Genomic DNA, 24629 nt, shown 5'->3' with positions numbered 1-24629 from the left:
TTCTATGTATTTTAGAAGTTTTGGGGATGTCTTTTTTTTGGCGCCTGCGTTGCTGAAATTGGGGCGTCCCTTATTTCTATTTCTGAAAGGTGGCAACCCTAGTCCCAGGTGTGTCCTGGGTTTGGTCCCAGGTGGCTGACTCACCTGTCCAGGTTTTTGCCTCGGCTCGTTTGGCCTTGAGCTGATTCCAGCTTCCTGTGTGAGCAGCTCGTTTCTGACAGGAAGTCGAACAAGACAAAACACGCAATGAGATGGAAACATATGACGAATCATGTCAGAAATTCAAGGTGTGAGCCGCACACAGTAATTAAGGCAGGCGGGACTGCAAAATAAAAGCATCCTGTAGAGGTAAATTAATCTGAAGCCCTGCAGAGTTCAATGTTTAAATACATTAATATATTTGATAACTTGTAACCAAAGACAAATTCAACAGGTCCAGGTCCTGTTTGTATTTGATTATTTGTTCTCAAACCTGTTAAAATAAAGGGTCCAATAAACATTGGACAAATGCAACCATCAAATTGGTGTTTCAATCACGTCTTTTAAATTCAGCAAAAATCTAACTTTACCTCCGTTTGTGGGAAACGACACAAAACGGTGCCCGGACAACTTTATGATGAATTGCATTAAAAATCTATATGGTCAGTATAGTACTGTATGTAGCAGTATGTATGTGTATGTGTGTAATGTTACGTAGGTATGCAGGTATGTATGTTGTATATGTGTGCATATTATGTACATGTGTATGTATGTGTGTACTTAGGTATGTATCTATATATATCTATGTTATTGTGTATACAATACATATATGCACAGAAGGATGAGTGATATTATAATGATAATGTAGAATATATTTATTTATTAATTATTAATTAATTAATTATTAATAATGGAAGTACAGCAATAGCAAAATATTTACATTAAAGTTAAAATACAATATTTTCTATTTTGGTTAAAGTTATTCCACATTGGGATAAAGAAAGTCAAGTGCTGACGATGATAATCTAAATAAGGTTTAGGATTAAAATCATCCCCCTGTAAAACTGCCATCCCCCCTTTCCATCCCTTATGTCATTTCATCAATGAATGTGGTTTTACTGCTATTTCAACATTTAGAGTCATCACCAGAAAAATAACACCAGAAAAATGTGACAATTTTCATCTGTTTCAGGTAAACTTTCACTTGAAATAAGTAGAAAAATCTGCCAGTGGGACAAGATTTATCTTCTTATTACAAGAAAAGAAAATCTGGTTCCACTGGCATATTTTTCTACTTATTTTAAGTGAAAATCTACTTGAAACAGGTGAAAATTGTTGTTTTTTCAAGTGATGAGTCTTGTTTTAAGTGTAATGAGATTTTTTTTACTAAAATTAGACATTTTAACTAGAAATAAGACAAATATTCTGGTTAAGATTTTGAGTTTTTGCAGTGATCCATTTTACTTATCCTGTGAAGGACAGAGTCATATTGAGTTAGAGTTCAAGTTCAGAAAACTGTTTTTTATTGTTGTGTTTTGATGTATTTTATGTAAGCCCAGCTATTTAAAGCTTACAGAAGGCTGCATTTAACTGCTGCTATGTCATTCCTGCAGTATTTCTGCAGCTGTTTTGGTCACTGCTATTATTTGTAATACAGGACTGTCTCAGCAAATTAGAATATTGTGATAAAGTCCTTTATTTTCTGTAATGCAAAAATGTCATACATTCTGGATTCATTACAAATCAACTGAAATATTGCAAGCCTTTTATTATTTTAATATTGCTGATCATGGCTTACAGCTTAAGAAAACTCAAATATCCTATCTCAAAAAATTAGAATATTCTGGGAATCTTAATCTTAAACTGTAAGCCATAATCAGCAATATTAAAATAATAAAAGGCTTGCAATATTTCAGTTGATTTGTAATGAATCCAGAATGTATGACATTTTAGTTTTTTTAATTGCATTACAGAAAATAAAGAACTTTATCACAATATTCTAATTTTCTGAGACAGTCCTGTGTATATATATATATATATACTATTTTAATATTGCTGATTATGGTTTACAGTTTAAGATTAAGATTCCCAGAATATTCAATTTTTTTGAGATAGGATATTTGAGTTTTCTTAAACTGTAAGCCATGATCCGCAATATTAAAATAATAAAAAGCTTGCAATATTTCAGTTGATTTGTAATGAATCCAGAATGTATGACATTTTTGTTTTTTTAATTGCATTACAGAAAATAAAGAACTTTATCACAATATTCAAATTTCCTGAGGCAGTCCTGTATATATTATTTGTAATCAGCACAAATTATCTGTCCCCATATGATAAAATCCACCATCCCCCCTGATTTTTTTTTTACAACTCGAGTACTTTTTTCATTCATTCATTCATTCATTCATTCATTCATTCATTCATTCATTCATTCATTCATTCATTCATTCATTCATTCATTCATTCAACGGTGTCTTTATTTTGAAAAGCCGCACCGGAAGAGCCTCGCTGACGTGGCACACGCCGCGTCCAGGTGTGTTTCTGCCGACATGGGTCTGGTTTACTCCGAGGTAAGAAAAAAGATACTTTGTATGTTTTCTGTCCCAAATTAACATTCAAGTCGCGGGTTTTTAGGTTGACAGCCATAGAAGTGAATTCCGGTCCACACCTGAATTCAAACTGTTGCTTGTAGAACTAGAAGCAAAACATTTTGCATTTCAAACAGTGGAGTGAGTCTATGGAACAGTCTGAGTAAAGAGCTGAAACAATGTCCAAAATCTACAGGTTCAAAAGAAATACAAAGAAATGATTTTTGCCAAATACAGGGAAGAGGAGACATGAGGTAGTGATTGTGTGGGGATTCAGGGTAATGTACGTATATAAAATGGTATATATAATAATGATTATATTGTTTAGGATAAGATGTGTGTACTTATACAGGACTGTCTCAGAAAATTAGAATATTGTGATTTTCTGTAATGCAATTACAAAAACAAAAATGTCATACATTCTGGATTCATTACAAATCAACTGAAATATTGCAAGTCTTTTATTATTTTAATATTGCTGATCATGGCTTACAGTTTAAGAAAACTCAAATATCCTATCTAAAAAAATTAGAATATTCTGGGAATCTTAATCTTAAGCTCATCACAATATTTATATATATATATATATATATATATATATATATAATTTGTTCATAATGCTCAGGTATAATATTGCAATGAAGTGCTGTAATATTTTTATAATGTAATAACAGGTATATTTTTTGAGAAAGTAAAGCTTTCTGTTATATTTATTTCTTTTTATTTTGTTTTCAAGCAAAATTGAAAAAGAAACAAGGGGTAGGACATCATACGTTTTTTTACTTCCTCCTACTCCTTTTCGGGCATGAAGGTTTATTTCCTTTTGATTTGTTTAATGACTGTTTATTTGTATTCTTTTCTGATGTTTTGTGTAATTGTTTTTCTTTTTTATTTTAATATGCTCGAAATAAAGATTTCAATCAATCAATCAATCAATCAAAAACTGTGCGCGAAAAACGAACAAACAAACAAACGACCAGATGTGTCGGAGAGGTGCGAAATGACGTCACGAGGAGTTTCAATTAAGTGGTCCGTGGTGACGTCACTGTGCATTTAAGTTTCCAGAAAAGTGTTTTTCTCCTCATTTAAAAGCATCACTTAATGAAAGAGTGACTGTCCCGATGACGCGGGGGGGGCGGAGCCTCACCTGGGAGTGTTTACCTGGGAGTGTTTACCTGGGAGTGTTTACCTGTGACGGCATGCGGAAACTGGACGGACTAGTTTGTTGTAGATGATCATCTGTGATTTCTGTGATTTCATCTGCCGTTTCTGGAGTCACGATTCACCTCCTCTCGTCCAGGTTTCACCTTTTCACGTCTTTTCGTCTCCTTTTGACCTTTTTTCGTCCCTGTTTCACCTCCTTTGGTCCCCCTTTCACACCCTCTCGTCCTTGTTTAGCCTCCTCTGGCCCAGGTTCTAGGTTTCACCTCTTCTCGTCCTCGTTTCACATCTTTTCGCCCACTTTTCACCTCTTTTCATCCTCGCTTCACCTCTTTTCATCCACGTTTCACCTCTTTTCATCCACGTTTCACCTCCTCTGGTCCTCGTTTCACCTCCTTTGGTCCCCCTTTCGCATCCTCTCGTCCAAGTTCTAGGTTTCACCTCTTCTCGTCCTTGTTTTACATCTTTTCGCCCACTTTTCACCTCTTTTCATCCTTGTTTCACCTCTTCCTCCCCGTTTCACCTGCTCTGGTCCCCGTTTCGCCTGCTCTGGTCCCCGTTTCGCCTGCTCTCGTCCCCGTTTCGCCTGCTCTCGTCCACGTTTCGCCTCCTCTCGTCCACGTTTCGCCTCCTCTCGTCCACGTTTCGCCTCCTCTCGTCCACGTTTCGCCTCCTCTCGTCCACGTTTCGCCTCCTCTCGTCCACGTTTCGCCTCCTCTCGTCCCCGTTTCACCTCTTCTCGTCCTCGTTTTACATCTTTTCGCCCACTTTTCACCTCTTTTCATCCTTGTTTCACCTCTTCCTCCCCGTTTCACCTGCTCTCGTCCCCGTTTCGCCTGCTCTCGTCCCCGTTTCGCCTGCTCTCGTCCCCGTTTCGCCTGCTCTCGTCCCCGTTTCGCCTGCTCTCGTCCCCGTTTCGCCTGCTCTCGTCCACGTTTCGCCTCCTCTCGTCCCCGTTTCGCCTGCTCTCGTCCCTGTTTCAGATATTGTTTCAGTAGTGACTCTTGAAATGAGGATGTTTAGACAGATTTTTTTTTTTTTCAAATCTGTTAATTGAGATTTACACAATAAAATGACATATACATCAAAAGAGTCTGAAAAACATGTATCAGTACATTGATCTGTCACTAAAACCCACCCACCCACCTCAGGTCCGAGCCATACTGAAACAAACAACATACTCACACACGCACACGCATTCATACACATACAGGGAAAAAGATAAAAGAAGAAAAAAAAAAGGGGGGGGGGGGGGGTTGAAATGAAAAGAGCCGGAACCTAGTCCTCCGCATCCAAGGCTATGTCAGGGGAGTTAACTAATTCCAGAAAGGGTTGCCATGTGTCTTGAAATCTCTTGGTGGAGCCATTGAGTGAAAACCTAAGCTTTTCAAGTTTCAGGTTGTAAGGACTTCTTTAACCCAGCGGTTATACGATGGAGGTCGGGTGAGCTTCCAATCAAGCAGGATCAGCCGGCGAGCCAGCAAGGTCGAAAAAATCAGGGCCCGTTTTGCTCCAACAGAGAGGTTGATGTCAGGAGGGGATCCAAAAATAGCCGATACTGGGTCAGGGGGAATAGTCAGGCCATAGGCTCTACCTATGGTATCAAAAATACTTTGCCAAAAAGGAGTCAGTTTAGGGCACGACCAAAACATGTGTGAATGGCTAGCAGGGGAATGGTTACATCTATTGCAAGCATCGCTAACCGTGGGATAGATCTTAGCAAGTTTTGCATTTGTGTAGTGGATCCTGTGCAGGATTTTACATTGAATCAGGCCGTGACGAGCACAGATGGAGGAGGTATGGGTCAGGTTTACAGCTGCGGTCCACTGTTGATCCGTCAGCACCATAGACAAGTCATTCTCCCACGCAGTCCTGGTCAAATTGAGAGGTATTAAAGTTGTCGGCCGAAGGGAGTTGAAATACACTTCTTTCGTTTGGGGTCCACGGCTAGAAGTATGTCCGTCAGGGTTTCAGGTGGGCGATTAGGGAAATGGGGAAAATTCTTTTTAACGAAGTCTCTACTTTGAAAAAAGCGGAAAAGGTGGGAGTTCGGCAAGTGAAATTTTGATGAGAGTTGCGCATAGGACGAAAGATGTTTAGACCGATTTGACCAGAATTACGGTAATATAAAGTTGAGCATCACAGGTTAGGGTGAACACATCTGAATAAGGACGATTGAGCGAGGTCACACAGAGGTGGTTTTTGATGTTTGTAACCGACCCTCCTCTCTTCTTCCTCAGCCGGCCTGTCAGGCGGCATATGATGGCGACGTCTATCAGCTGTACGACGTCCTGAAAAATGACCCGACCCAGCTGGACGTGCAGGAGCGACTCACCGGGGACACGCCGCTCATCGCCGGCTGCCGCTCTGGTAAACTGGCCGTGGTGACGTACCTGCTGGAGAACGAGGCCGACGTCCACCTGACCAATAAGGTGATTCCCCCGATGATGTCAGTGTCTTGCTGCCAGCTGTGGTGGGCGAGGTCTCACTCTGTCCTTCTGTCTGTCCATCAGAAACAGAGGACGTGTCTCCACTACGTGTCCAAGAGATCCTTCTCTCTCCTGGATTACCTGATGATCACCATCCTGATGCCCATCCTGCTGCTCGGCTACTTCCTCATGGTGAGACTCCTCTCGTCCACGTTTCACCTCCTCTGGTCCTCATTTCACCTCCTCTCGTCCACGTTTTACCTCCTCTGGTCCACGTTTGACCTCCTCTCGTCCACGTTTCAACTCTTTTCGTGCACGTTTCACCTCCTCTGGTCCACGTTTCGCCTCCTCTCGTCCACGTTTCGCCTCCTCTCGTCCACGTTTCGCCTCCTCTTGTCCACGTTTCGTCCACGTTTCGCCTCCTCTCGTCCACGTTTCGCCTCCTCTCGTCCACGTTTCGCCTCCTCTCGTCCACGTTTCGCCTCCTCTCGTCCACCTTTCGCCTCCTCTCGTCCATGTTTCGCCTCCTCTCGTCCACGTTTCGCCTCCTCTCGTCCACGTTTCGCCTCCTCTCGTCCACGTTTCGCCTCCTCTCGTCCACGTTTCGCCTCCTCTCGTCCACGTTTCGCCTCCTCTCGTCCACGTTTCGCCTCCTCTGGTCCACGTTTCACCTCCTCTCGTCCACGTTTCGCCTCCTCTCGTCCACGTTTCGCCTCCTCTTGTCCACGTTTCGTCCACGTTTCGCCTCCTCTCGTCCACGTTTCGCCTCCTCTCGTCCACGTTTCGCCTCCTCTCGTCCACGTTTCGCCTCCTCTCGTCCAAGTCTCGCCTCCTCTCGTCCACGTTTCGCCTCCTCTGGTCCACGTTTCGCCTCCTCTCGTCCACGTTTCGCCTCCTCTCGTCCACGTTTCGCCTCCTCTGGTCCACGTTTCACCTCCTCTCGTCCACGTTTCACCTCCTCTCGTCCACGTTTCACCTCCTGTTGTCCACGTTTCACCTCTCGTCCACGTTTCACCTCCTCTGGTCCACGTTTCACCTCCTCTCGTCCACGTTTCGCCTCCTCTGGTCCACGTTTCACCTCCTCTCGTCCACGTTTCACCTCCTCTGGTCCACGTTTCACTTTCTCTCGTCCACGTTTCACCTCCTCTGGTCCACGTTTCACTTTCTCTGGTCCACGTTTCGCCTCCTCTCGTCCAGGTTTCACCTCCTCTCGTCCAGGTTTCACCTCCTCTCGTCCAGGTTTCACCTCTTTTCGTCCACGTTTCACCTACTCTCGTCCACGTTTCACCTCCTCTCGTCCACGTTTCACCTCCTCTCGTCCACGTTTCACCTCCTCTCGTCCACGTTTCGCTTCCTCTTGTCCACGTTTCGCCTCCTCTCGTCCACGTTTCACTTCCTCTCGTCCTCGTTTCACCTCTTTTCATCCATGTTTCACCACCTAAAAAACACACACAGTTGCATATGGAGGTAGATTTGAATAATTAAGAAACAAATCTAGTTGCATGGTTGAGTCCCAACCAGAAAAGAACCCGAGGCTTTGCTATTTGAAGTAAAACCTGCAGTTCCTCTACCGACCACCAGGGTCTCAATCCAACAGTGAGTTAATCTCTTCACAGCAGAAATAAACATATTTGCGTTGATGGAGTTTTTATCTACCTCATCAGGTAAAACTGTATAAACTTTAAAGAAAAGATTCTTCAGATGTGGCTTTTGAGAGACCTCTGGAATGGCTGAGCTGCTCAGCAGTCAGTCACTACGTTTACATGCAGTCAAAATTCGGGTAATTGTTAATATTCCGGTTACTGAAACATTGGGAATATTCCGTTTACATGCGTGAGCAAAAAGGGTCATCCCTGTATACATGGTAATTAATCATTTGGGATATCTGGATCCAACCAGCGACGCACGGAGAACATCATGACACAATTTCCGCTTCTTCTTCCTGTATCCAAATTCAAAACAACAACAATAACAGCAGCACGGTGGATAATCAACAGCCCAGTAGAAGTCGTTTTGTTTCTTCCAGCGGAGCTTGATCTGGTCTGGCGTTCCTACAAATCCTGCTTCGCGCAACTTTTCGCTCACCTTCTTGTAAATCTTCTATCCCGGTACTTTCTACCGTCTACAAATGCAGAAATGTTCATATCCTTCATTACATTTATGAAGTGATTAGTCTCCTCCTGGTCTTGCGTTTCTCCATGTTTATAAGAACTTCCTGGACTCAAAAGAGCAAGATTCCTCGCGAAAACGGCATGCGCAGAAAACAAATTCCTGTACCTTTTGATGGGGAAATCCCTCTGGGATTACTACTATGCTTTATATTAATCTTTAGTTTAGTTTATCCTGTTTTATTATCTCATTGTTTTTATCTCAATGTTAATACATTTTATGTTTGTGTATTGTTTTTATGTAAAACACTTTGTTGCATTTTTATGCATGAAAAGCACTATACAAATAGTTTGATTTGATATGCAAACCTCATGGGACTAACACGCACATCTGTGTTGCAGCTGCAGAAACGGAGGCAGAACGCAGCGCTGATGAACGCCGTGCTGAACACCAAAGTCAACGTCAACGCTGTCGATTACGTAAGTGAACGCATGAAGACAGAAATGAAAACTGTTCTGTTGTGGTTTGGATCTCTGAGAACTTTGCTCTCCTTTTGACTCCCTGAGTATCTGAATGTGATCTAAGCTGCACTTGTTTAAAAGCCGTTTTACCTGCAGCTGCTTTGTGATCCACTGCGTTTCTGTAGCCTGATTTTACTCTTCCTCTTCTACATGTAATGGAATGTATTTACTCTGTTCAACTGACGGTCAGAAATATTGTGTTTGTTTTTTGTAGAAGGGGAACACGGCTCTTCACTACGTCTGTCTGAGGAAAAGTTCTGCACTAGTTCCTCTGTTGCTGCATCGAAACGCCAAAACAACCATCAAGAATAACGTACGTACCCGCAATCTACAGCCCCAACAGGAATAACGAAAGATGAGAAACACAATGGTATGAGGAATAATATACGCCGGAAAACATGATGGCGTCCGAAATAATATACGAACTAAAGCACGACGGTTACCAGAAAAATATATGAACAAAAACACAATGTTTTTAGGTAAAGCACAAGAACAATATAGTAAAATCTAACCATCAGTACGGTTACACGCACATCTAAATCCAGCTATTGGCAATAATCAGCTCTGTACATTTTGTACCTACTAAGTCTGATCGTGTTGCACGTGAGATACAAAGTCGTCCTCTTCTTCTGTTACCGTGTTGTTGTGATGTCGTGAATGTTGGTTTTCCCGCTTCCGCGGCCTCGTCACTTCCAGAAGAGTCGCTAGCTCGGCTAACTCTCGCTGCGACTGTTTAATTCCAAATTCAAAACTTAAACATTCAGATTGTCTTTTGCTACATAAGAGCATGTGACTTTTATTTTTTTTTAATCTACATTTTCTTACTTTTCATCTTTATTTTAAAATGTTTCAGTTTATATTGTAATTGTATTTATTGTATTGATGTTTTAATTGTTTTTAATGCTGTTAATCACGTTTGTCGACTTAGATTGTTTAAATGTTCCATATAAATAAAGGTGGATTAAGAATAATGATCCTAAAATAATATGTTGATGTCACAAATAACTTGAATTAACAAATGAGTGAAAACGTACAGAAAGACGCTCTGGTTAAGGTCTGGTTAGGTTAATGCACCACTTGATTGGTTACAAGTAGGAAACGCTTGTGGTTTTTGCTAAAAATAATAATTTCACATCACTTACACCAACTCTGTCGTCATGGCGACAGCAAACAACATGGTTAAATACTCGAATTTACGTTAAATACTAGAAAACGCGTTTAAATACTCGCTGTCAAAATACTGTTAAAAATCATCAAAACACCATTAAAACACTGTTGAAACGGCGTTAAAAACATGCTTTTACAAACTAACAATAACAAACAGTAACTTGCGCATCAAAAACTCATAACTTAAAACTATAATAAAGAATAATATATACATAATAATAATGTAATAATCTGTGTATATATCACGACAACGGATCCCAATTGACTTTGCATGGTACAATATCCTTGGTGCTCACAGGGAATTTTACAATTTCCGTGCTGGTGCCACGGAAAATAGTGGTGAGAGGTCGTGGGCATTTCACGGATTTTTGTGAGATCAGGTTGGAAAGAAACATGCAGATGTCCTTCATGGTTTATGTAAATAAACCTGTAAATACAAAAAGTCGAGCGAAATGTGAATAAACTTGTTGACATGAATAATAACGTAGATTAACACGAATAACGAATGACAGAAAGGCAATTCAATCAATAAAAATCTGAAAAAAAATACTGACAGAAACGGCAAACGTAGATAATCACGGACATCCGGAATAAGAAACATCTGAACATTCTAAACGAGATGAGCGACGGCCCTGAAATACTTGGTACTTCTGGTTTCAGGTGGGAGAAACTCCGCTGGACATCGCCAACCGGCTGAAGTTCACCAAGATCGCTAAGATGCTGCGGAAGGATCGCTGACGGACGGACGGACACGTCCTTAATTTAAGTTGTCACTGATGACGGAGACACGGCAACGCTGCTGCCTAACTATGCTAAGCTATGCTAACAGTTACCCTTGGTTTCCGGTGCTTACATTCCAAAAACTCAAAATCTTAACAAGAATATTTGTCTTATTTCTAGTTAAAATGTCTCATTTTTAGTCAAAAAATCTCATTACACTTAAATCTAGAGTAATTACCAGAAAAATAACTTATTATTTGACCATTTTAAACCTGTTTTAAGTAAATTTTCACTTGAAATAAGTAGAAAAATCTGCCAGTGGGACAAGATTTATCTTCTCATTACAAGCAAAAAAATCTTGTTCCACTGGCAGATTTTTCTACTTATTTCAAGTGAAAATTTACTTGAAACAGGTGAAAATTGTCAAATAACAAGTTATTTTTCTGGTAATGACTCTTGTTTTAATTGTAATGAGATTTTTTGACTAAAAATGAGACATTTTAACTAGAAATAAGACAAATATTCCTGGTAAGATTTTGAGTTTTTGCTTTATGCTAAGCAGTATGTGTGCTGGATGCAACTTTAATGCACTTACATTCCTATCATGATTGCTAAGCTAAGGTTAGCCTGGCGTCTGTAACAGAGAAAATATGTAAAAGAGTATATTTAAAACAAAAAGAGTCAAACTGTAAATGTAAAATTAAAGTTCAGTTTTATATTTAATCTTGGGAGGTGTTTTTTTTTTATTTGGCACCAGAAGAATTCACAGTTTATAAAAGAGGTTACATGTTGCTGAAGATGAATAGTTAAAAAAACGTTAAAAACGTTAAAATCAGGAGTCGGTATGGATTGTTCGGACACGTCGCTGCAGGTGAAGGTGGGTGGAGCCGGCGGAGTCTGGCCACCACCGGTTCACCGTCCTGGTCCGGATCAGAGGTTAGAAGTCGGTCCTGAAGACACGAAGGACCTCCGGGAGTCCAGAGGTCGACCCAACGCCTGCCAGGCGGCTCTAACGGTGCTCCTGCAGCAGCTTCAGGATGGACGGAAACATCTGCTCCGGAGCGTCCAGACCCCAGATGAAGTCCAGGTGTTCCCAGTGCGGGATGTGCTGGTGGTAAACCAGGTTGGACACCTGCGGAGGGACGGAGGACGTCAGAGACGGGAAGCTGAGGAGCTGGAGGCCGAACAGACTGCTTCTTTTTTTTTTATTTCACAAAAGAAAGACAATCAAATACATTCTCAATGATGGTAGGTCTTACAATTTTCTTTTGTGCATGCGTGCCTATTCCCACCTATTTCCCCCCCCCGAAAAAAGCACAAAAACATACACAAAAATAAATAAATAAAATAAATAAACTGGAAAGAAGAAAAAAGTAAGTGAATAAAAATAAAGAAAATAAATAAATAAATAACAATAGGGGCATTAAAACTCAAATGCCTACGGATACATAAAGTAAATGACAGCAATAAAACAGCATTCAGCATACAATGATGTTCTCTAAACCAGAGAATAATGGGAACCAAAATTCTTGAAAAAGATGGCCACGATTATATTTTTCCAAGGTTGGTTTTTCTAAGGGTAGAAAGGCTGTGAGTTGATCTACAAAAGTCTTATAAGATGGCGGGGAATCGTTCTTCCAAAATAAAAGTATACATTTCTTTGCAAAGTAAGTGATCAAAATGAATATCCTGCATTTTTTGTAATATAGTGTGTGTCATTTAATAAATATAAACAACTGCTTAAATCAAATTTTTTGTCCAGGACTAATTGTGTAAGGGAATGAATTGATTTTCCAATAACTTTGTAAACGGTCGCATTCCCAGAACATATGCATGAATATCCCCTGCATCTTTTTACATCTAGAACACTTTGACGAAATATCCTTTGATATTTTATGCATTTTTATTGAAATTAAGTAAAACTTATGGACGAATTTAAAATTAGCTTCCTTAATTGTATTACTTGTAAATGGAAAATGTACTTTTTCACAGATATTTAAGCAGGAATTTTTTTCTAAGTTTCTGCCTAATTCCTTCTCCCAAATCTTTAACAACTGGAAAGAAGATCGACCTTCTCCTGATACGATGTTGTAGACTTCACTAATCTTTCCTTTTATTGTGTCTGAAGATAACAAAGTCCAGCCTGCTTCTGCACCCCTCCCCCGACAGTCAAACCCAGACCCCCGAGCCGGTTCCCCCCCCGGGTCTTGGGACTGACCTGGGTGAGCAGCACCGCCACGTCCTTGGGGTCCGCGAGAGTGTCGTGTCCTCCTGAAAACAGAGCCGTGGGAACCTTCATGTCCTGGACCCGGTACTCGGGGGGGCTGGTCTGGAGAGGGACAGACGCACGGACATGAGAACCTCAGCTGGTCCCGTCCAGGGACCGGTCCGGGTTCAGCCTCACCTGGTTGTAGTGCTTCATGTTTCCTTCGGCTCCGAAGTCGAACGCCATCAGTTTCCCCCGACGAACGGCCTGAAGACGAGAGCAGGACGGTGAGACGGCATCGGATCGGAGCCGGAACCGAGTTAAAGGACCCGGAATACTTCAAACTATCAGGGTCTGAGGATGTGAGACGTTGGGGTGATAACAGGACGCATCCGGGACGTTGGGGTAGGGATGGGAATTGATAAGATTTTTACGATTCCGATTCCATTTTCGATTTTCTTTAACGATTCAATTCTTTATCAATTCTCATTTGGAAAAAAGGACAACAAACAGGTCGATTAGCATCAACTTTGTTTTATATCTTTGAACAGAGAAATACAAGTGAGGTCTTAAGACGCCCCCTCGATGGTGCCAGGGGGTCCCCACAAAATTATTTGTAATATAAAATATGTATTTAATATAAAATTATAATAATAAAATACATTTTCTTCTGTAGAAATTAACTAAATACAACAAATTATTCTGTGGCAAATTACACAAGAATGTCCAGTAACATGTTCAACACCACAAACTTAGTCACTGCTGGTGACATTCATCTATTCTGGCCTGATTCTCTTCCCTGCCTTGATGAAAGGAGAAGCTAGTGGTAGATGCTCTTTAACTTCTGCACCTGTGTCAGGGGCGCACTCCGCTGTCCTCGTGGCCGAGCGTGCGGCTCTTCTATCACACGCTGCGCCGACTCCGCGCTCCCAGGTTGCGGAGGAAAGCACCAGCCGGCCGAGCCCTAACAGTAGGGCTGTGCGATTAATCGATTTTAAATCTAAATCGGATTTATTAATCACAATCGATGTTAAAAAAAGGAAAATGGGAAAATGGATTTTCCTTTTTTGCAGCTGGCTGCATTACAGACGGAGCTCGTCTAGTCATCTTTGTTTGGTCAAGAAGATTGTAAATGTTGTCACTTTACTAAACTCAAGGAGGATTTACAGTATCTTTCAGTTGCACTTCATTCCCAATAGGGAAATTTGTTTGCTATTTTTCTTTAAAAAATAAAGATAAAATATTTGAAACAATTTATTCCATTGTCTTTTGTAGTTTTACCAAAAAAATCGAAATCGAAAATCGGGTTTTCAGAGAAAAAAAATCAGGATTTTATTTTTGTCCAAAATCGCCCAGCCCTACCTAACAGTTTCCTCCCTTCGTTGAAATGTCCACATTGCAAGAATTGTCGCCCTGTTGTCATCCTTTTTGGTAAAATGTAACCAAACGTTCGAGCGTTTATGCCGCTTTGTCCCCATGTTTTCCTGCTGGGCGCGAATGCGCACGTGCGTAACTATGCAACGTGCGTGGTAACGTCATTCGCACCCACTGGAATCGATAAGGGAATCGTTTGCAAAAAAGGCAAACGATTCCAAGGAATTGAAACACTGAGAACCTGTTCTCGATTCCCATCCCTACGTTGGGGAGAAAACGGGACGCATCTGAGAGGTCGGGTGAAGAGGTGTGTACGTGTGCGGTACCTGGGCCCAGTGGACCATGTTCTGGACGGAGGTCCCGGCGGGGCAGTGGGTGGTGTAGACCGGGGTCCGGGTCTGGAACACATAAGAAGAGGACTAAGTGCGGCTGCCATTACCATTACCACTATTGTGTGACGTTCAGATAAAGCGGTTCCCACGACTCTCGGACCTACGCACCATGTTGAGGTTCTTCTCATCGAAGCCGCAGAGGACGAAGAACAGGTTCCCGCACAGCTCGCTGAGCAGCTGCTTGGAGCAGAAGTGTTCGGCCAGCCACTTGATGTATTTGCTCTGGGGCAGGAAGTCCCGCTTCCCAAAGGTGTCCTGCAGGGGGACAGAGACACGGCCCCAACGTTACCCAGAACTCTCTGAGGAAACGGGTTCAAGAGTCGGAAAACATGGATGTAGATCTGCAGGGACAAACGCGCTGGACGCCACGGAGGACGGGAGCAACACCAGAACCGGACCAGTCACATGACCCGTCAGTGACCCGGCCACGTGACTGACCCGTCTGATGGAACCTGATTCTGGCTGGAAGCGATCCGCATGAGCTCGTAGCCACCGAAGTTCAAGAGTTTTAAAGTCATAACCTGAATTTCTGAGTCTTTTCTCGCACATTTACGTGTTTGTCACGTGACAAACCCAGAAATTCAACGTTTTCTTTTGCAAATTGGTGAGTTTACGACGTCAACGTTTGTAAAGTCAAAGTTTACGACGTCAAAGTTTATAAAGTCAAAGTTTACGACGTCAAATTTTATAAAGACGAATAATTTTTTTTCTTGAAAAATGTAGTTTTTTTTCTCACAATTTTAGCAACTTTTTGAAGCCAGAATTTTGACATTTTCTCTCATAATTTTTCAGCTTTTTTAACGTCAAATTCTGACTTTATAAAACAGCAAATTTGTGAAAAAGCCTCCTAAATGAACGAGTTTATGAATCAGAACTCCCGAGTTTTCTTTCGGAAATTAAATAAAGTCTGAATTCAAAAATGTTTTTTTTTCTTGTAAAATCGAGTTTATGAAATCAAGGATTTTCATTTTCAACTAGAAATTAATATTTTAAAAACTCCTGAACAGAATCTAGGAGCTAGATTAGATCTTTCCAGACTTTAGTTGCTCGCGTCCATAAAACGCCTTCATTTAAACATCTGACTCGTCTTCTGGTTGGGGATATTGGAAAACCGCCGGCGTAAACAGCTGAGCTGTGGGTCATGTGACGTCTCTCACCCAGACGATGCTGTCCGGCAGGATGGACAGTTTGGTCATGGGGCTGTCGGTGAAGGCGGCGGTCGCCACGGGAGCCAAACCCAAGAACAGGCGGATCTTACTGGCCAGCGCCGGCAGCGAGGAGAACGCCATGAATGCTGGAAAAGAGGCCGGTTCATGTCACTAACACTAACAAAATGAAAGATCCATGAGAGTAGAAGCGGCGGCGTTCGTTACCGATGGTGGTTCCCTGAGAGTGTCCGATGTAGAAGATCTGCTCCTGACCCGTCACCTTCAGGATGTGGTCGACGACCGCCGGGAGATCCTTCAGAGCCATCTCGTCATAACTGCAGGGACACGACACACCTCAGTTCAGTTTATTTTCGGTCATGACATCACAAAAAAATAAATAAATAAAACAAACATCAAAATAGCTTTTACAAAATAAAAAATAAAAAAAATTAAAAATGACAACAAGGAAACAAATACACTGTTCAAAGAAAACATTACAAAAAAAAAAGAAGTTTCCAATATACAAATAACATCCAGACTGAAAAAGGTGTAGGCTGAAGCAAAGCTTATTCATTGCATACCCTCGAAAGGATCATTTAAAGTAATGAAATAGTAAAAGTAAGAGATAAGTATGACTGCGAGCTGTAAAACAAATTGCCTCCATGGGGATAACAAAGATTCCTTGAACCTTGAGAAATAAGAAAGAAAAAAGGTGCAGTTTACATGTTTCCTTCATCCTTGAATAATCAAATTACTAAATAAATTAATACCCAAATCAACATAGCAAGCATCACCGCTCATTACTTTGATATAAAGAAATAATCCTTCTTTTCAATGTTTTTTTAAATAAGGTTAAGGTTCTACATGATTTCAAATCCCTCTCCAACTTATTCCAAACTTCCACCGCTGCCACTGTAGCATCTCAGTTTGGTGTTGGTTCTGATTGTTGATTTCCTGTATCTCTCTCCCCTCTGAGGTTGGAATGGCTTTGTCTTAAATTAAACATGTTTTGGATACAGTTTGGCAGCACGTTATTGTTGATTTTGAACATGAGCTGTGCAGTTTTGAAGTCCACCAGTTCATTGAATTTGAGCTCATTTGTATCTATAAATACCGTATTGGCCCGAATTTAAGACGGTGTTTTTTGCATTGAAAAAAGACTGAAAAAGTGTGGTTCGTCTTGCATTCGGGGTCTAGACGTTATACCCATTCACAATGCTAGATGGCGCCAGATATCTTTAAAGCGGATGCTGAACTTAACTCCCCAGGCCAAAGGAACCCCTGGCACCAAGAAGAAAAATAAAAACAGCGGTAAAAAAAGAAAAGAGAAGAAAATAAAAGAAGAGATAACTGAAAATGGAGAAACGTGGCGACAATCTGGAGAAAAGCTGGTTGAAGATCGGCCAGTTATGATGCAAACTTCAAGATGATGATTTGAATGAGGCAAAATAACAGGCTTTTTTCTCGAATATATTGTTATAATCATTTGTTTCAGATGTACTGTAATTATTTTCTGTATAAAAATTTAATTTGGTGTTCAAAAAGACTTTTTTCAAACTTGAATCTTGAAAAAGAGGGGGTGGTCTTATAATCAGGGTCGTCTTATATTCGGGCCATTACGTTAATTCGTTGGTTGGGTGCTTTGTTTATGAGTCGCATTGCTTTTTTTTGGAGTAAGAATATTGGTTTTGTGAATCGTCTTAAATGTGTGTCCCCATATTTCTATACAATAAGTTATATATGGTTTTATTAAAGATTGATACAGGAGTTTTAGTGAGTTTAATGTTAGAATATGTTTACATTTATATAGAATTGCAATGGTTTTTGATATTTAGTTTTTTAAGAAGTTGACGTGACCACTCCAAGAAACTTATTAAAAAAAACTCTTTCCACTTCCACATTATCAATAGCAATTTGTACACTTTGATTAATAGGTCGATTTCCAAAAATAATAAATTTAGTTTACTTATATTTAATGATTTAACTTATTCACATCAAACCACCTTTTTATTTTTTTAAGTTCAAGCGCTTCAGCCTCAAGGCTCTCCTGTCTGAGCCTCTTCCTACCTGAACCTCCAGAACTCCTCGCTGTCCGGACTCAGCGTCCGGTGCTTCCTGGACCAGGTGTTTCCTCGGCTGTTTCCGATCCACACGTCGTACCCGGCGTCCGCCAGCACATAGCCCAGACCGGTGCTGGGCGGGTTGGTGATCCAGTTACTGCCCGCGGCCAGGAGGCCGTGCTGCAGATACACTACCGGCTTTGGACCTGCATGAAACCAGAACCTGTCAGAACCCACCGCAACCAGAACCAAAGCTTTGGTCCTGAGCCAGAGTGGGACTGACCTGCCGAGGGTTTGAGTCCCCGAGGGATCCTGTTCACAGTCAGGATGTACCCGTCCTCCGTCTGAACCTCGTACTCCTCCGTAGGGTAGCCCCACCGCCGAATGATCTCCGTCTGAAGAACACAAGCATGTGCTAAAGAAAACGCTAGAATACTAGCACACGCTAATGCCGGGCAGACACTGTGCGATTGTCGGCTCGTTTTGAACCGATTTTCCAGTCGTGCGACTATTTTTTGGATCCAATCGTTGGTCGTGCCTCGTGCAGTATACACCTCACGACGAGTTCCCGATCACAAATCGTGTGCTCGCAAGAAAATCAAACGTGTTTCAAATCCTGGTCGCTCCTCGTGAAGGAATTGCACAGTTGAAGCAGCTACGACCCGATTGGCCTCATCCTTTCACAGAGAGCATGTACCATCTCTGATGTCACGTCAAAAACTATTATTTGTAGTTTAAAGTGTTGCAAATTCACATTACAAATCATGTTTTAATAGCAGACAAAAAAGTCTGCATTTCCCACGTCTGCCCAGCCAATTCCTTGTCCAATCACGCCACACAGAATGGCACAAATTGCTAAAGGTTGATTTATGGTTCCGCGTTACACCAACGCAGAGCCTACGGCGTAGGGTACGTGGAACCATAATTCAGGCTTAAGGCAGCGCGTTTGTTTTTGCTGAGCATCTTCGGTGTCTCCCACTTCGGGGTTCCTCCTCTTCCACTTCTTTTTGACGTTGCAGTTCCAGTAACAGAAGTCCGACGTGAGGATTATGATCGTATAGTGTGAGCAGACGGAGCATCAGAGCATCGGGTCGTACAGTGTGAGACCATAAATCGTGGGCTGTGAACTTTTGAACTCAGCGATCTAGTCGTGCAGTTTGAGATGGGGCTGAATCAAACGATTTAAAATATTGCACAGTGTATGCCCAGCTTAAGGAACACGCTAGAATACTAGCACACACTAAAAAACACGCTAGAATACTAGCAGGTGCTAAATAACATACTAGCATACTAGCACATGCTAAGGAACACGCTACAATACTAGTACACGCTAAACAACACGCTGGATACTAGCATGTTCTAAGGAACACGCTTGATGCTAGCACACGCTAAATAACATACTAGCACACGCTAAGGAACTCGCTGGTACTAGCACACGCTAAAACACATGTTAGACTATTATCAAACGCTAAGGTACATACTAGCAGACACTATGGAACACGCTGGATACTAGCACACGATAAGGAACACGCTACAATAGTAGCACATGCTAAGCAACATGCTAGCATACTATCACATGCTAAGAAGTACAGGTAGCTATTGTTAGTTAGCTACAGTTAGCTGCTTCAGTAAACTTATAATGTTGAGCTTGTAAAGTTCACGGACGCTATCTAATTCTGCTAACTCTTATAGGCAAGTCAAAGCTAGCTCAGTACCGCTAGAGTTTTTATATTCTGTGAGGTCAAGCTAATTACAGTTAGCTTAAGTTAAAGTTAGCAGCATCAGCAACAAAAGGTAATCCGACCGTCCATTTCCATGACAACAGCCCCAGATGATCATGGGAGTGGCTGTTTGAACCTCCTACCAGGTCATGTGATGACCTGATCACCTGACCAGAGACGTTCAATAAACGAGACAGCCCACTACGGTTCGATTTCCCGTATCTGTGTCACGTGACTGCCCCGCCCCTTTAGGAGACCGGAAGCAGGTGCTGAGTCTATTGAGTCCTATGGGAAAAGTGAACGTGAGCACAGATTATTACCAATTCCTTCGCCCCATAGTAACCTAAGTAAATATGGGACCCATTTTTCAAAAGCCACAAACCTTCTGAACATTCTGACACCAAAATGGCCATTTTCAGACCGACAGATTAGGAGAAAATTAACTTTGTTTGAGATCTGTCTCTGAGCAACACACTCTCGCGAGATTTGGCTCTCATCGTTTTCCCATCGGATAAAATGAAGTTTAAAACTAAAATAAAACTTGCTTCTTTGCTTAATAATACTGTTATTTTTATTATTTAAGTCTTTTTGGAAGAAAGTTGTACTGTATCTAGTCTTGTATGTTCCAAAACGATGTAGGGAGAGGGGCGACCACGCCCACTTAGGAGACCGGCAGTGGATACCATTTCATACCGTTGCCAGTAACGGCAATGCGCTATCTTGTGTATAGAGGATCTTTGACCTGACTCTCCAGACGGTGTGTGACATCACCAGGTCAGAGGTCACATGGGACCCAGGATTTTCAGGTGTGATCACCTGCTTTGATCTGGTCATGTGATCACGTCTTAAAAACTGGACTCACGATGTTCATGTTCACTTCAGGGTCCAGTCTCGGCCGTCGGCCATCAGAGCGGCGCCAAGCCCCGGCGGTCGCCCCGCCATGGATGACATCAGCGAGGAGGAAAACACACACCAACACACACCACATGGTCTGACACACACACACGCACACACGCAGGGTTACAAAACATTTGGAATAAAACTGTGACAAAGATAAAGATGATGAAGAAGATCATGAGTTCCCGTCTCCGTGGCAACAATGATGTGTTCGTGTCAACGGTCAATAATCCGATCAAAAGGTTCTTACAGTCAAAAATCATTTAAATGATTTAAGGGTTTGATGCTGAACGCAGCACAACCTCACTGGTCAGCTGTTTTACAGGCTGTTTTTAGACTGGTTTACAGGCAATTTTTAGGGCGTTTTTAGACTGTTCTCAGGCCGTTATTATGCTGTTTTTACACAGATTTTAGACGGTTTTTAGGCTGTTTTTAGACTGTTTTCAGGCCGTTATTATGCTGTTTTTAGACTGTTTTCAGACCGTTATTATGCTGTTTTTAGACTGTTTTTACACAGATTTTAGACGGTTTTTAGGCTGTTTTTAGACTGGTTTACAGGCTGTTTTTAGACTGTTTTTAGACTGTTTTACAGGCTGTTTTCCAGTCTGTCAAACCTGTTTTTAGGCTGTTTTAGACTGTTTTCGGGGCGTTTTTAGACTGTTCTCAGGCCGTTATTATGCTGTTTTTAGACTGTTTTACCGGCTGTTTTTAGACCGTTTTTAGGCTGCTTTTTGACTGTTTTTAGGCCGTATTTAGGCTGTTTTTAGACTGGTTTACAGGCTGTTTTTAGACTGTTTTACAGGCTGTTTTCCAGTCTGTCAAACCTGTTTTTAGGCTGTTTTAGACTGTTTTCAGGGCGTTTTTAGACTGTTCTCAGGCCGTTATTATGCTGTTTTTAGACTGTTTTTACACAGATTTTAGACGGTTTTTAGGCTGTTTTCAGACTGTTTTCAGGCCGTTATTATGCTGTTTTTAGACTGTTCTCAGGCCGTTATTATGCTGTTTTTAGACTGTTTTTACACAGATTTTAGATGGTTTTTAGGCTGTTTTTAGACTGTTTTACAGGCTGGTTTTAGGCCGTTTTTACACAGATTTTAGACTATTTTTAGGTTGTTTTTAGACTGTTTTCAGGCCGTTATTATGCTGTTTTTAGACTGTTTTCAGACTGTTACTATGCTGTTTTTAGACTGTTTTATGGGCTGGTTTTAGGCCGTTTTTAGGCTGCTTTTAGACTGTTTTTAGGCCGTATTTAGTTTTCCACGCGTTTCCACCTGAGGTCTGGTCTGTTTTTCACTTCCTTCACACTTTCCTGCCTCTTTCAGCCCGTCTCCGTCTCTGCTCTCCTCTTCTCACCAGCTTGTTTCTTAACCTGGGTTTGATGCTGAACGCAGCAACTCACTGGTCAGCTGTTTTTAGGCCGTTGTTAGGCTGTTTTCAGGCTGTTTTTAGGCCGTTGTTAGGCTGTTTTCAGGCTGTTTTTAGACTGTTTTCAGGCCGTTTTTAGACTGTTTTCAGGCCGTTTTTAGACTGTTTTTAGACTGTTTTCAGGCCGTTATTATGCTGTTTTTAGGCTGTTTTCAGGCCGTTATTATGCTGTTTTTAGAACGTTTTTAGGCTGTTTTTAGACTGTTTATTAGATTGTTTTTAGACTTTTTTTACAGGCTGTTTTTAGACTGTTTTACCCGTTTTCAGGCCGTTTTTTAGGCTGTTTTTCTGGTTTCCAAACGTGTTTTTCGGTCTAAGTTGCAGCCAAACACACGCGTTTCCACCTGAGTTCTGGTCTGTTTTTCACTTCCTTCACACTTTCCTGCCTCTTTCAGCCCGTCTCTGCTTTCCTCTTCTCACCAGCTTGTTTCTTAACCTGGGTTTGATGCTGAACGCAGCACAACCTCACTGATCAGCTGTTTTTAGCCCGTTTTTATTCGGTTTTTAGGGCGTTTTCAGCCCGTCTCCGCCTCTGCTCTCCTCTTATCACCAGCTTGTTTCTGAACCTGTTTTCTCGGACCCGAGTCCAGCCTGTTCTACAACCAAAACTCGCCTCGAACGGCCCGTTTTTTCCGGCCGGTTCTGGCACCCCGCGGCTCTGTGACGTCACAGCCCTTGGTTACTCGGTAATGACGTCACGGCGGACGCCGGGGCGCCAGGTAAACTCACCTGTTCCTCACCTGTGCTGCGGCGGCTCTCCGACTGCGCCCGGCGGTCACATGACCGCCATCATATACGGGTGGGCGGAGCCAGCGAGCCGGAGATGGATCTGATTGGTCACACAGGAATGACTGATGATCGATCACGAGAGTTTCTGATCAAAGTTCCTCTTTCCTCAAAACCAGCGCCGACCGGAAACCAACCGGAAGTCCTCGGAACGGAATCTGGACCAGAAACACGGACGAAAATACATTGGAAAGAAACACGACAATAAAATCTATCCATGAGTTTTTACCGTCAAGTTTCTGAACGTTTTATCCACCGGAAGTGGCCTTCAAAATTAAAGCACAGTCTAATGCGGTTTAAACATGTGGCGGATTAAAATTGTGAATCTAAAGGTAAAACTTCAGGTAAACTAGCGAATTCAATCAAACAGCTAACATAAACCTTACACGGGGAATTTCAGTTATCAGAAAAATTTTCAGTCTATTCTAGAAAATAAAACTAAACACGCCCATGATTAAGTAACATTAAACTATAAGCAGTACTCGAGTTGTAAAAAATAATCAGGGGGGATGGTGGATTTTATCATATGGGGACAGATAATTTGTGCTGATTACAAATAAAATAATATATTACAAATAATAGCAGTGACCAAAACAGCTGCAGAAATACTGCAGGAATGACATAGCAGCAGTTAAATGCAGCCTTCTGTAAGCTTTAAATATCCACTGGGCTTACATCAAATACATCAAAACACAACAATGGAAAAACACTTTTCTGAACTTATCAATATGATTCTGTCCTTCACAGGATAAGTAAAACGGATCACTGCAAAAACTAAAAATCTTAACAAGAATATTTGTCTTATTTCTAGTTAAAATGTCTCATTTTAGTAAAAAAAATCTCATTACACTTAAAACAAGACTCATCACTGGAAAAAACAACAATTTTCACCTGTTTCAAGTAGATTTTCACTTAAAATAAGTAGAAAAATCTGCCAGTGGAACAAGATTTTATTGCTTGTAATAAGAAGATAAATCTTGTCCCACTGGCAGATTTTCCTTCTTATTTCAAGTGAAAATTTACTTGAAAAAGGTGAAAATTGTCAAATAAGTTATGATGACTCTAAATGTTGAAATAGCAGTAAAACCACATTCATTGATGAAATGACATAAGGGATGGAAAGGAGGGATGGCAGTTTTACAGGGGGGATGATTTTGACCATTTTTATTTCGGGGGGGATGACATCCCCCCTCACCCCCCCTCAACTCCAGTACTGACTATAAGAACATAAACTGGATCGTTAAAATCTTTTTTTTTTTTTTATTGACGTATATATACAGCAAAGGTACAAAACTTCAGGATAAAATGCAGTTACAAATTAAGGACAGTAAATTATATATCAAAATAAAATAGAAGGCTTGAGGTTTAAGGAGGAAAAATAAATTTAAAAAATCTGGAAATATATTTTTCACATGAGCTTCTCGTTCTAACCGCTTTGGGGTTTATGCTCTGTTTAAGACTGTCTGAATATGATATTAATATAGCTTTGAGAACAATTATATTTGGACGTTGGCTAGCAAATTTAGTACAGTGAATATGATATTTGGCAATAATTAAGAGAAGGTTGATAAATATACTTTGTCTGGGCTTGTCATATCATTTTTTGATACATGTTGAATGCTCAACTTAAAGGAAGAATCACCTTTAGCATTTATAAAATCATTCAGGTCAATCCAGAGAACATGAGTATATGTGCAATTCCAGAATAAGTGAGATATTGTTTCATCCACATTACCACAAAAAGAACAGAGTGTGTCAATGTTTGTCTTATATTTAATAAGATTGATCTTGACTGGATAGCATCTATGAAGTATTTTAAAAGTAACTTCTCTTACTTTGTATTTGTAATAATACATTTTTCTTGACAAGATCGTTAAAATCTGCTAAAGCGCGTTCTGTACCGATGACGTTGCGTAAACACTATTGTGTGAATGGATAGATTT

At 41.3% G+C, this 24629-nt stretch overlaps 2 protein-coding genes across 2 annotated transcripts; one reads left to right on the top strand and one right to left on the bottom strand.

Annotated features, from left to right (window-relative positions):
* Positions 1 to 2504: 2504 nt before the first annotated feature.
* On the top strand, positions 2505 to 10861 carry ankrd22 (ankyrin repeat domain 22). Its single transcript, XM_061708467.1, has 6 exons — positions 2505 to 2552; positions 5972 to 6163; positions 6245 to 6352; positions 8671 to 8748; positions 9005 to 9103; positions 10618 to 10861. The coding sequence occupies exons 1-6, from the start codon at positions 2532 to 2534 to the stop codon at positions 10693 to 10695; spliced, it is 576 nt and encodes a 191-aa protein (XP_061564451.1). The 5' UTR covers positions 2505 to 2531; the 3' UTR covers positions 10696 to 10861.
* Positions 10862 to 11653: 792 nt separating this feature from the next.
* Positions 11654 to 22685, bottom strand: lipf (lipase, gastric). Its single transcript, XM_061708772.1, has 11 exons — positions 22634 to 22685; positions 20441 to 20572; positions 18141 to 18252; positions 17865 to 18063; positions 16023 to 16132; positions 15807 to 15943; positions 14758 to 14904; positions 14584 to 14655; positions 13082 to 13150; positions 12896 to 13006; positions 11654 to 11809 (listed from the first exon to the last, which is right to left on the bottom strand). Exons 2-11 carry the CDS (start codon positions 20564 to 20566, stop codon positions 11687 to 11689), a joined length of 1206 nt encoding a protein of 401 aa, XP_061564756.1. The 5' UTR covers positions 20567 to 20572; positions 22634 to 22685; the 3' UTR covers positions 11654 to 11686.
* Positions 22686 to 24629: the final 1944 nt, after the last annotated feature.

Source organism: Cololabis saira, chromosome 19 (assembly GCF_033807715.1).
Source record: "Cololabis saira isolate AMF1-May2022 chromosome 19, fColSai1.1, whole genome shotgun sequence".
NCBI lineage: Eukaryota > Metazoa > Chordata > Actinopteri > Beloniformes > Belonidae > Cololabis > Cololabis saira.
The sequence above is the reverse complement of the archived record's forward strand: the minus strand, read 5'-3'. Positions and strand labels throughout refer to the sequence as shown.

Excerpts from the sequence above, each read along its gene's own strand:
- ankrd22 (XM_061708467.1), top strand. The coding sequence starts at position 2,532 with ATGGGTCTGGTTTACTCCGAG. Across the intron at positions 6,164-6,244 it reads ACGTCCACCTGACCAATAAG|AAACAGAGGACGTGTCTCCA; the intron begins GTGATTCCCCCG and ends TCTGTCCATCAG. Across the intron at positions 8,749-9,004 it reads ACGTCAACGCTGTCGATTAC|AAGGGGAACACGGCTCTTCA; the intron begins GTAAGTGAACGC and ends TGTTTTTTGTAG.
- lipf (XM_061708772.1), bottom strand. The coding sequence starts at position 20,566 with ATGTGGTGTGTGTTGGTGTGTGTTTTCCTCCTCGCTGATGTCATCCAT. Across the intron at positions 13,151-14,583 it reads ACATGGTCCACTGGGCCCAG|GCCGTTCGTCGGGGGAAACT; the intron begins GTACCGCACACG and ends TCTCGTCTTCAG. Across the intron at positions 13,007-13,081 it reads ACATGAAGCACTACAACCAG|ACCAGCCCCCCCGAGTACCG; the intron begins GTGAGGCTGAAC and ends GTCCCTCTCCAG.